This window comes from Rhyacophila brunnea, unplaced genomic scaffold, assembly GCF_057557595.1.
Source record: "Rhyacophila brunnea isolate RB1 unplaced genomic scaffold, BYU_Rbru_1.0 scaffold_7, whole genome shotgun sequence".
Classification (NCBI taxonomy): domain Eukaryota; kingdom Metazoa; phylum Arthropoda; class Insecta; order Trichoptera; family Rhyacophilidae; genus Rhyacophila; species Rhyacophila brunnea.
The window spans coordinates 20,255,254-20,268,911 of NW_028233339.1; the positions used below are offsets into that span (position 1 = coordinate 20,255,254).

The following is a 13,658-nucleotide window of genomic DNA, read 5'->3' on the forward strand; positions in this document are numbered from 1 at the left end:
GTTGGCCCAAACTGATGATGTGACAATATCCGGTTAATCAAGCACTCAAGAAGACTGGTGTTTAGGGAAGCGGAAGACGGCAGATGCAAAATGGAATACTAATCTCGCTGAGAAAGAGGCCTGATGCAAGAGGAGAGGAAAGGAGGGGTGGGCTGGCAGATCGCCCGCCTCCCCCTCGCCTCGCTACATCGGATTCCCTAAGCTTATATAAGGACGGGCGATCTGAGAAATGGTGCCCGTTTGGTCCAGCAGCGCAGGCGTTGCCTTTAGACTTATTTTTTTAAAGTTTCGTTACGTCCATGGGGCCTTAGCAACTATCTAACGATAGAGCCCCGTGCGACTGTTTCAGTTGTGTAAACATTATTTTATTGTTTCAATTGATTGCTTTAAAAACGTAATATCGGGACCACAAAATAAAGTGATTAATTGGTAAGTTATCAGACATATTGAGTGAAGTGTTTGTTATTGAATTTTATCATTACCATTTTGCTGTGCGTACACGTGACTCGGTTGAGGTGTGAAAGTTTTCGCGCGCCGGAAGGACGGCGGCGTCGCGGATTTGAAAAATAAGGTTGTGTTTTGATATCCGGCGGCGCTTACGCGACGCCTCGTAACCTGTGCGGTTCGTTAGCTCTTCGCCAGTGTTTGCGTTACATAACTGTCAAAATTTAATTTTGGTGTAGCCGCCCGGTAACCTTGCCAAAATATTCGTCGAGAATATCAAATTGTTTTTCCGCTTATTTTTCGTCGCGGCGGCTTGGAACTATTTGAAAATACTTTTATGACTCATCACAAACGCATATACAATATAAAAAAAACACCTATCTACTTCGATAATAAATACCAATATGTATATTACTTCAAAAAGAAATAAATTAAATATATAAACCATATTTAAGTCACTGTTTTTGTCACCAGAACGACAAATTCAAGTTGATATGTTTGACATCTGACAGATGATTATTGAAATATTAAATTCTCATTTTAATGACTGTTAATACATACAAAATAATGTATAAACTTTAGTGGCTCGAATTAAGTTATAAAATTACCACAACTGTCATGGTATATTCGTGAAATATTTCAACAATGTCTAGACGCGAAAAAAAACACCTGTTGACCCAACAATGCGTTTCTGATTGCATATAAGTTTAATTTCATGACACTTTCCAACGTTTGAAATATTGAGTATTACTGGGATCGAATGCCAATTTATATAACTTCAAAAAACTTAAATTTAAAATATATAAGTATATATAATATCAATGCCAAAACTCTTATGGGTCAGTGCCAAAACGTGGTAAAATGTGTCAAGAGTATTTGAATTTGTTATATTATATTAACGATACATATGTATATATGTGTAAAAAATCGTACATATTGACCTTTAAAAATATGCGTTAAACATAGATATTATACAATTTTGTATAGGTATAACTAATGTGATTTTCAACTTTTTAACTGAATCTACGACTAAATACTTTTATTTAACTGATCATTCATGATACACATTATTATATGCGTTACAATTTAAAATATATAAGGTTGTAAATTGTGTCCTAAGTATGTCTAGAAATTGTTTACACGCGTGCTACGCGGATGGTGTTTAAGCTCTACGTTTAAAATGCAATTCTAATTTCGGCTATAAAGATACCAACATTATAAACCAAAATATTTATCCCATAAAGCTAGAACATGTTACATCAATAGACAATCAATAACAATATCTAGATTTCTATAATACCGATTTTTCGTATTGATTCTGTTTATAACAGGGGACTGATAATCATGAGCAATGATGCCAAAATGGATTCGTAATTCTTACATAAACTGTTGCACAAGGTTGTTGCACTTTCACTTATAGTCGAAAAGGTCAAGGACCTTCCAATTTTTTAATTATTTTCAACACAATGTGTACCTACCTAAACCAGAAGATTATCTCTACGTTATCATTAAATTAAGCTTTCTCAACCTTTATAGATCGTATTATTAAATTATTCATATAATAATTATTATCTTTAATCAACGTTAATAATAATATTCTAAATATTTTTTTCAAAATTAAAAAAAAAACAATTACTACACTGGTATTTATAAAGCTCAAAGCTCGCTTCAGTATAACAGTATATCACAGAAATACTCTTGACTTTTGAAAATAATTTCGTTTTTATTAGATTATTTATGACAATACTTAGATCATATTATAATGGTTTGGGCTTTTCAAAATCATGATCCGTGCGAAATCTTTGAAACCGTATTTATAAAAAATAAATATTTTTCGAATAACCAAGCTGTCTTATTATATTCTTTTCGAGAACAGCTGCCAACAAAAATATCTTTCACTCGATTTACATAATCTTTATGTATATGAATGTTAGGTAGACGCCTACATACTTTTATTTCCCGTATTTTATAGACCGATACTTAATTTCCCGTTTTTTTATCTTAACTTTTATTAGTCTCATTTTTTTCATATGGAAAGCTGTTTACACGTGATGTCAATTAATTACAATGAAAATTCTACTCATGCCAACTTTTCGCTGGAGTCATGGAGGACAATACATAATATAAATAACACCACCGACTATTAGAGGAAATACCGCAATAATGGTCCCGAGATGAACGCAAAAACATCGTTGATTAACTTACTCCATATTACATTAATCGACCAATATTCCGCAAATGATGATACATTCCGGTGTGTATGCATGCTTATGCATTCATCATGGATAATAATATAACACAATTTATTTAAAATATATGTATCAATAATTGAATTCTTCTTTTTGTTGTGTCATTAAAAGTTACTATATAAGTAGTGGGAGGGCCCTTATCCCTGAAGCCTTGGGTGCGACTTTGTATCTCCCGTATACCAAAAAAACGGGTGTTTTATCCATATAACAGACTCTATGTCTTATGGGTAACAACTGTTAATATAACCTCCACTAAATAATTTAGCTGTAAACGCAAAAAATTAACAATATATAGTTACGGTAGGCATGTCACTGTCAATGCTAGATGAAAAGCCATAATGTGAAATAAAACTATTTTGTAAATATAATATTTACCTCAGAGAGATTAAACTACTAAATATAATAGAGGGAATAATGCGAACATGCTGTGATAATATATTTGATAATGATTATAAAACGTTTGTAATATGATTGATCATAGAAAAAATATTTTCTCATCGGTGGCAGAATTGTTTGTAAATAAAAAATAAAACCATGTCCTGCATTAATTGGCATCTTGCTTTGATTAGTTTCTTATATTGTATTGTTATTTGTAATTTTACATGAATAAGTCATCTAAATAATGCTATTTCTTTTTAAATATAAATTATAAATATAATGATATTAAAATATAAATATAATTTGTCCATTGCCAATAAATATTTGGGAACAAATTATGTGATACTTGTTCAAATTAATCTGCAATCTGAAATTACTATCAGCTAATTAAATCATTAATCAAAAGATTCATAGGCAACAATATTGTTTAGTTTCACGTTTGTATAGTCCGCATAGAAGAAAGATTTTCATTTTCTTTGATGGGAAGGCTTTTATTGTTGGTTTCCAATAAGTTATAAACCATTTAAAGCTTACCCTTTATTGGCATCAACTAAAACACATTACTAATATCCAATTCTTGATGATAATTTAATAGTTATCGTACAAGCGGCTTGCTTATTCAAATTTTAATACGCTTACTACGCACCAAAATAAGGTTTGCATAGAGATTACATATTTCATTTCTGAGAGGACAATAAGGGTTGGATACTGAAATATTCGTTACTATCACGGCACTGACTCGTCTAAAAGGGATATTTTTAATGATTATTTAATTCAATATTTAAAAATTGAGTAGTTTAACATGATGACGTTGCGAAATTCTTTAACACATTTATTCTATTATACTATTATATTAATACAGTTTCTTATGAAATATATAGTTTGACTGTTCTTTTAAATAGATAGTTATTCTACTTCCGGGCACTAAACCCATAGGTCATAGGCTCCTTCAGTATACGCCTTCATCCAGGTGTGTCCAAAACCGTTTCTCTCCAATTTTTAACGTCCTAAGTAATCATGCGTGAGTCATACATCCTATAATGGGTTAACATTAACGTTTTTAAATCATCATTAAGCATCACTATTTTTGTAAAATAAACCATACTTCATTACCTAAATACTAGGAGTATTTAATTAGTATAATTCATCTTTAAATATAACAGTTATTACGTTAAACAAAATGACAATGAACAAACTGAATTTATATGTAAACAAGTGCTTCTGTTAACAGTTAACCATAAAAAACGAATAAACTTGACCACAGACGTTGAATTTTCAAATATAAAATAAGTAGGTCCTACCTAATATATATATAATATATTATATCTTAAAAAATAAAGTAAGACATTCTTTATAAAACTAATCCATCAGGTATCTAATTATTTGGTATTCACCACGAATATTAAAAAATACACGTATTCCATCCACATTGTATCAGGAAAAATTTTACTCTGTGAACGATAATAATATTATCTAGAGTGAAATAGGTTTATAGATATTTAATAAATACCAAGTGATTATAAAATGAATATTAATAATTCTAAAGCTCTTCAAAAAAGAAAATTCTAACAGTATGGATTTGTGGGACATTTAAACATTCTGGGGAAATTATATTGTAGATACCTAATAGGTGTTGATTATAATAATCCGTAGTTAAAAGAAAACGATTTATTTTGGATAGTTTGTGGCTATTAAAAAGAAATCAATCGACACGATGCTACTTCCAAATAATTTATTAGGTCAACTTTTTTCGATCTTCAAAGCTTGAGTAATTTCAATTCAGAAATCAAGTGGATACATTTTGTATGTATCATGTGCTATTTTCATCAATATTATCTCTCTCTTGTCGAACGATTCTGTTTGACGTATTTCACGTCGTTAAACAAATCGGAATTCATAACGAGTTTACATACCTCGAGCATCATCCAAAAAGAACGTAGCTTCAATTTTCATTTAAATACTAAACATATTTCGGTTTGATTTATCCTGAAACATGTCGATGCCATGCAATTATATTACAAAAATTTGTCATTACATAATTGACAAAATTTTAATAGAAACTGGCATTCTGTTTTTAAAATAAGAACATTAAATTTGTTTATGTTTACCATTTCTAAAATACTGACTTAAAAATTATATCGAATTAACTCCGCGATAATTAAAAAAAAAATGTTGAAAATAAAACGAAATATCAAAAAAATTTAAGTAAAATATAATACATAGTGTACCTATGAAAAAGGTGCAGACGTAAAAATTCTCATATTTCTGTACATTCATTAACAAAATGATAGACAAAAATATAATAATAGACCTTTTTTCCATTTAAAAAAACCCACAATATATCTACTTCCTCGTCGTAACCCTCATGACTGAGAATCGTGTTCACTCCGAAATAGGTACTGTGATATTCTGGATCAGGATTTCCAGCCTACCATATTCTCTGCTAGGCTTGTGGCGGATACTACCGGTACACCATATAATATAGTATTTACTAAGTTCAAGTAATTTAATCAGGACCAGTGTTGTCCGTTTAGAAAGACATTGCCAACCGCTATATTAATACCTATTTAATATTTTTGTCATTTTGGTAAGAAGTATATTGTAATAGACAATAAACAATTAACTATTTAACAAAAATATAGGTTAACGCTATTCATTTTATCCGTATCATAAATTTGATAGTTCTTTCATATTTCACATAAAAAAATAGTATTCTCTGTAAAGTTATGAAAATAAAAGTGGTTTTCCTTGAGAAAAAAACTCATCTTTCACGTCATTATAATCGGAAAATATTTTCAAGATTTTGTTTGTTTGTATAAAAAATCTTGATTTATTTATTATGGGAAACAATATTTTTACGTTCAAACGGAATCATAGAACATGTATAAGTAAGTTTTCTTTAGAAATACACAATGCTTTTCAAGTTTAATAAATATTATTTCAAGAGTTTGAATCATTATTTTCTTTAACAGGAAAATCAATGGATTTTCTATTGTAGATATTACATTAAAAATTACGCTGTTATTATTTGTAACGTTTGACGGTATACCGACTTTTATAAAATGACATAGTAAATTCCTGAAAGGTCAGTTCTTGCAATAATTATACGTAAGAGTACCTAACCAATCAAAATAAATATTTTCTTTATTAAAATGAAACTAATTAATACCTACACCTCAAAATCTATCAGATTAGATTTTAAAAAATCTATATTATGTATTTTACATACTAAGTACTATTATACTACAAAACATGTCAGGTGTCTCAAAATAAAAGCTTTGTACAGAGTCAAAAACATCGTAATAGTTGGCCGGGAGTAAAGTGCCTTATAGTTGATGTTTTCTGGGCCGACTTGGTTGGTACAGATTTATTGCCTCGCTTCTGAATTCCTAGCCCAATATAATTTTACACTTCCTTGTGGTATTTACGAATATTTTCTTTACAAAGTGACAGATGAATATATTCAAAACATCACACATGACCATTCCAACATGGCTGTAGCCATGTATCTACGCAGTTATCTCGGAACGTTTTACGATATTAATTAATTTTGATCCGCCGTAGACTCTGAAAACATTTTTACGGAAATTAAAAAAACAATCATTTCAGTGAATGTATACACTTATATTTTTTCGATACTTAACAAAATATTAGGTGTGTTTTATAAGTATAACAAATCGATTATATTCACATTGAGCTATGAATAGTGTCTTGAAAATATTAAAAAAATTAATGAAAGATAAAATCAATTCCGGCATAACTGAATTGAATATTTCTCAATGATTATTTTGATACTAACAAGAAAATTACTTCTTAAATATTATTAATAAATCAAGTTTATTGTTGTTTGAGTGATCAAAATTAATCATTTAACCGCGTATTTATTCGAAATGAAATATCAAAATCGCTGTATATCATACGTTCTTTAAATATTATTTTAAACTCGACACGTTGTTCTAAATTAATTATTCTAAACTCATGTTATTTACTAATGAATATATAACCGTTATTTTATCATTATTGAAAATGCAGCAAAAGATAATATAATATGGTACCGTTGGAATGTTTGATTTTAGCAATTTTATGAACCTTTTCTGTTTACTACACCATGTAAATAAACATGAACGGATCTATTAATATGGTAAATAAAATATATTTTCATCCAATAAGCATTTATAATAAAAGCTCTACATAATTTTGATGGTGAAATGTAAACAACGCAATATTTTGACATGATTCGTTTATATTATGCACGCGTAAACATCATAAATGAAGTTGGCCGGTCTGCAATAACTCTTTAAGTTTTAACCCCTGTTTATTCGCTAACATTCAATTTTTCTCGTGTCATTTTTTTAAGAATACGTCATTATTAATTAATTTTCAAGTTAAGGTAGTTAGAAATACTTCACTATACTTTATAAAGTTTAATCATTTGGTAGAAAAGCTTTCGAGCTACTGTTTAATTCGAGCTTGCCGGATATATCAATCAAATAACATATGTGTTTCAGAAGCTAACTAGATAGGTAAAACCAAAATAATCATTGTTTATTAAGCTAAAATAGTGCCTAACTATCATATAAAATTTTATAAATAGTCACGTCAATGATTAAAAATAATTTGTTTGAAGTCAAGGTATCACAAATAATGACAAAATTGTATTTCTGTGTGAGTAAGAATTACTACCGTTGTTAGTATGTAGATATATACCTAATAGAAACTGTCGATTGAAACTCTTTCATAATATAAACATCATTTCTTATATTATGTCATCTTAAAATCAAGAAGTTAACTTATCATTTAAATAAAGCTTCTTTTCCGATTGAAAAGAAAATTATAATATTATCTTTCTTATAATATAATATAATAAGTGGATAACTTATATGATCATGTTTTCCCATAAAGTTTATTGTTATGTTAAAATAGCCGTGTGAACTTACAGAATCATGTTATTGTACCTGATATAATTTCAATAAGTCAATTCGCCGTATTATTTGTAAATTTAAAAAAACCAGGATGTGATATCCGTTTAATCTCCATTTACAAATATTAACATTGTCTCACTTATCTCGTAGTAGTTTTTCGTTTGTAAAAAAGATTCGGCATTTCATATTATAATGTTATCTTTGGTGTTATCTTAATAATTAATATACTTTATCTTTCCGTGCAAATAATATTATCTCCAGAAATAACAATATGTATGAAAACTGTGCATACGTCGAATGACGGCTTAGGAAACGCTAATCGGTTTCTTATAATTAATAGTGGTCAGTACCTATTTCACATAATATATATTGTTATTAATTTGACACACAATCATATCTCAAGTACATACAGCGAATAAAACAGTACAACAAATTTGACGACAAATTCTATCAAAAAAAATATATTTATCCGTTATTGATTTATCTTAAACCTTTGTGTGCGTGTGCTAGTAGAAGATTATGTAGACTTAAATACAATATATGTTATATATCTGTATGTGAACAATGTATTCAATTAAGTTATAATAATTAGAGACAGATGACTCCGTTTATATTTTTTACTATTAAAATGTACTTAGGTGACTAAAATCTATTTTTCTTAAGAAGTTAGGCTTTAAATAATTGCCTAGTATGGAATCTTTGCCACTGATCAAAATACATCAAATGCGTGTATAATAATATAGTTTTAGACAGTAATAATATGTATGAAAGAATAATTTAACAAAAAAATATCATTCATCAGTCAGTCTTGTTAAACTTGTAAATCCCATTTCGGCCAAAACTATGATTTTTATTGAATTGACTGTTATTATCAAATATATACATTAGTATAAAATTCTTGCATATATCCACAAAAACCCCGTAATTTGTGTTGATATGCAAAATTTCGAAAATCTACTTAAAACGAAAATTAAGCTTTTAGTGTCTTCTGAAAAAGTATTGTTTAGGTATACGACTTCTAAAAGATAAAACGCCTTATTTATTTTTATAAAAGGAAAATTTCGTGTAAAATATTAACAAAAAAAATATTATTTGATATTAATATACTTAATATAATATTTTTTTCTAAAATCAGTGTTACTAAGAACATAGTGTCAATCATGTTGATTGACCAACTGCATAAAACTCTGTAGTTATTATAATAGTATTTATGACGTTTTAATGGAAACTATTATGAGTAGTATGACGTGGCCTGCCAAACAATCTCTCAATCGCTGTCAAAAGATTTTCATCTGATTAATTTCATCTGCTATCAATGTTATGTATTATTTATAATCTTGGTTCAAATCTATATCGGCTTTATTACCTCTGCTGACCTCAATCAAATTGAACTTACATCTAAATTGATTTGACTGATTTAAACACTCCACATAATAATTTATTACCAATCTACCTGTGTCTAATATTATATTATTCTATTTTATTTAAATATTTTTGAGACAGTATCATTTTAATAGATACTTGGAACCATCGTAAAAAGTCAATTAGAATATTAATTCTTAACGATCAAAGACTCACCCACAGAAAAGAAGACTGAAGCAGACAGAGTTCCATGGACTCGCCACAATATTAATCTGCTATTTTATTTTTTAATTCAAAAGTATCTAAAATCAGTACACTTCCATATTCCATCAATTTAATAGTGTAAACGTTTGAAATATTTTGTTTTATTTGAAAATTTACTTCCGTCTAGCGCCAATTGAATTTTTGTATAATTTGCAAAAAACTGTGTTCCACTAAAAATATTCTGCATGGCCCTTCGAAATACATTTTGTATTGATTCGTTTGGAAATAATAATATGTATATTAAAATCAAACTTCATCTGAGTAAAAACTTCGAATGAAAAGAAAGCTTTAGTAAGTAATATTATTACATTAATTGTGAACGTGTTAGACAAAGTACAATAAAAAATGTCAATATTTCATATTATCATTGTCGAGTTAAATTAAATTTTATTTAAAATTTCATTGTCGCAAAACAAATCTAAAGCCATTCGTTTAGCATTCCATGACGTCACACGCATTGGGGAGCGGTCCAGGACTGCTACCAAGATGTCGTAAAATATAAACATATGTGTGGAAATGTTTTTAATAAAGTCTTTATTTGTACAAATCCGAGCTTGTCACAATAAAAAGTCAATTTACAATGCAAAGTAGTTTTTCTATTATTTGATTTAAAATGACATCAAAAATCAAACTGCCACCTCCACATTACTTAATTTTTTTTCGTGTGCTCACATTCCATACCCTTCTCAAATAGGTGCTTAATAATATTATGTAAGTCAAAAAATATTTATGTACGTTGTTAGTATAGCTATACGTCAAACCTTTTAGTAAAGCTCGAAACAATGTGTGGATAAGCTTTTGAAATAGCTTTCTTACTAACATATATTATTGTTATTTTTGCTTGCTAAAGTAAAATAATATATAAGTACTTACATAGACTTACATTTCAAAATAAAATTTATGTTGGTCAGTAAAAGACGTTGGATTCACACGATGACATTTTCATTAACATTACATAAAAAAAACTACTGTAAAATGTAAAAAACGCGGGTATATTTTTTATATTAACAGATACCTGCGATATTATGTAGGAAATTCGTAAATTAATTTATTTTAATGATATTGATGGATTGTGCATACGAAAACATTGTAACTAAATTGTCGTAAAGGGGTTTAAAGACATACTAACCAACACTTCGCCGACATTTTCGTGGGTTAAAGGTTAAATAATTAATACCCGTATGTAGACGTAGAAATCAAAGTCATTTGTCAAATTAATTGATTTATAGAATTAGAATTAGAAAAATTCAATTTAAAATATGAAACAATGGTACTCTTTTTCAGAGGTAATATATGTAGTTTTTACGATAATCATAGTGACTCATAATATTTGATTTAATTAATGATCATGATATGTAGCAGTAATTGCCTATCTAATGAATGATCAGCCCTGCGATCTAAAGATCATAAAGTATTCTTACCGAAAAACAGAGCCGCATTTCGTAGTTAAACACAAAATTCTACCAAAGAAACTACGGGTTTTATAAATGCACTAAATTACATTATATTGTTATAATAATATGGGGGTAATGATATTTCATTTATATTCAATAAATACTATAGATATATGTTAAAATAAGATCCGTGTTTTGGTGAATGCGTGAGAACTCTGACGTAGACAGGTCAAATGTGAAAAAAAATAATATTGTTTATCTACTTAGCATGCAATTTAATTTTTGGGTCACCTCAATTGCCGCAAATAGTCATCACACAAAGCACAAAAGTGGCACTAATTGATTACTGTGGCATTGATAAGGGCGCCAAAGGGACAAGGGCTAAGCGTAAGCCCGGGCCACCCCACGTCGCGAGCCGCAAACCCGTCTAAAAAAAGCCGATAAAAAGACAGACGACGCGACCGTAATAATCGAATTGAATCCTTTCGTCATACAACCCTGGAGATTTAGTTGTGCCATCGGCGATCCTTGCCAAAATAATTAAGAAAGTCGCTCGCTTGTCCCGATGTGCTAAATGTATCCGCCGGGCTAGCGCTGGCCGCCCGGGACAACAAGCACAGCCCATTACTCGAGCGCTCGCGACCAGCGCACAGACTTGTTTCTTCTTTCCTCCCCGACACTGCTATTCATACTTGCTACGAGTAAGTTTTTTTTTCGAAAAATTTTCAACGTTCATCATTTGAAGTCGGTTTAAACAATTCTAAAGTGTTTGGAAACTGAACCTGGCCTACCGTTTTTATGTGCTTTCGACAACCGTCCATTTGTGTAAAAAAGAAAAACTTTATTGTGATAGTGAATTTTATTTTACTCCAGTGTTAACATAAATTTTAAATCTTTTTATTTATTTTGTATCGTATGTTATGCAATAATCATGGTGATAATATAATACGATTTAAACACCGCAGCTCCTGAGAATATTACATATTAATTTAAAAATACCGCACTTTGTGGGTGTACAGAGAGCCCAAAATAACCACTACATATCACGTGGTACATTTGAACCAATCGCGACGGTCCACATTATTTCTAAACTTTGAGCAGTCTTATATCACAGGGACGGAACTTTTGTACTATTTTTAAGTAAACTATATTATTTTTTAAACTTATTTTTATCAAAAGTTTGTATAGTTGATTTTTCCAGCGATATTATTTTAAAATACAAGTTCGAAGAGTCGCTCGTTTGACTCAAATTAGTTGTATCGAATATCCCTAGAGAGCGCTACATAACCTATGAAACTGTTTTTGGCAGACAGTTGAGTAAAAATGACGGTTCATCTAGTTACTAGTGCGCGTGTTTTATGATATTTACATCGTATGCCGAATAATTTAGTGTTAAAATAAGTGTTAATTTATTTAGTGTAAGGTCAATATTTCGATTCTATCTTAAAATATTGATATACTATTCACATGCAATAATATAATCGCACGGTGAGTGTCTGTGCCGCTACTCGTATGATAATTTTATCAAACTCGAAAAGAATAAGAATAGCTCATTTCACGTGTCACGATTTAGGTTTAGATTTTCCTATTTTTTTTTAATGCTTGCACTAAATAACTGCTTATTGCACGTCGAAATAGTTTTCTCTTATTATTTCTTAAAATGATTTTCAAGTAACGTCGCGATCTTCGTTTCATATTTCGTGTTCAGTTTTGACATTTGATTTCTTTTAAATGCGGATTAATTCATTTTACAAATAATACACTGGTAGTTTTTTTATACTTCTGTCAGCTAGAAATTAATATAATTTTTTTTAAATATTCGTTGTATAAAAAGTGGTAATCCCAACATTATTCAGAGAATGGTGAGATGACGTATACCCGTTGTGTGACACGGTGTTTTGAACATATTCCTAACCTACAAATTATTATTTGTTTTAGAACTGACGACAACCAAGTAACCAACCATGGAGGACGCTCACGCAAAATCCGTGGACGAAGTTTTAAACTATTTCGGCACTAATGAAGACAAGGGTCTCACCCCTGACCAGATCAAAAGAAACCAAGAAAAATATGGCCCCAATGGTAAGCTATTGTCTTAAATTTTGTCTCTAATATTTTCCCAATCGCACACTTCATGTAAAATCATATCACAATTAAATATCTACCTAATACATTATCATTATTCTCCACTTTGATAAGTACGTAGTATTTATTCATTACTTACTTCCATCCAAGAGAGATGGCTTATGCTGTTCTTGACACAGATAGGAATAATGATTATTTATAACAACAGCTATACCTTGGCTGGAAAGCTTCATAGAATTTACAATTACAGACAAACTTAATTCAATAGTATACAAGTCACAAGTCCAATAATTCTTAATTAAGACACACTTAAAGAGTGAATAATAAATAGCCTTTTCAAGGATATCTAATCAGTAGTATTTAATAATTATAAGTCATTAAAACAATCTTACTACATACTGACTTTCAAATTTATAAAATTAAAAATTTGTCATCAACAAACTACTTTATATTATGAAGGAATAGCTATATTATTATCAATGTAGGTACCTATGTATTGTTCGAGCAACATTTTGATCACACGTTAATTGATTGGGTAGGTAGAATTGAGTACCTAACCT

General features: G+C 29.6%; 1 protein-coding gene across 10 annotated transcripts in view; it reads left to right on the forward strand.

The window, feature by feature from the left end:
- The first annotated feature begins 234 nt into the window (after positions 1–234).
- SERCA (ATPase sarcoplasmic/endoplasmic reticulum Ca2+ transporting SERCA) overlaps positions 235–13,658 on the forward strand; it is a 49,169-nt gene continuing 35,745 nt past the window's right edge. For 3 of the 10 annotated variants that reach the window (XR_015071905.1, XM_085957774.1, XM_085957769.1), the window contains exons 1-2: positions 11,665–11,714; positions 12,952–13,095. Coding sequence is in view for 8 of the 10 variants with exons in the window: in XM_085957774.1 (XP_085813900.1) it covers positions 12,978–13,095 (118 nt within the window). In the remaining 2 variants the exon portion in view is untranslated. Of the gene's footprint in view, positions 430–11,664; positions 11,715–12,317; positions 12,502–12,951; positions 13,096–13,658 lie in introns of those variants that run through there. The other 7 variants (XR_015071906.1, XM_085957776.1, XM_085957771.1 and 4 more) reach the window with 3 other exon arrangements.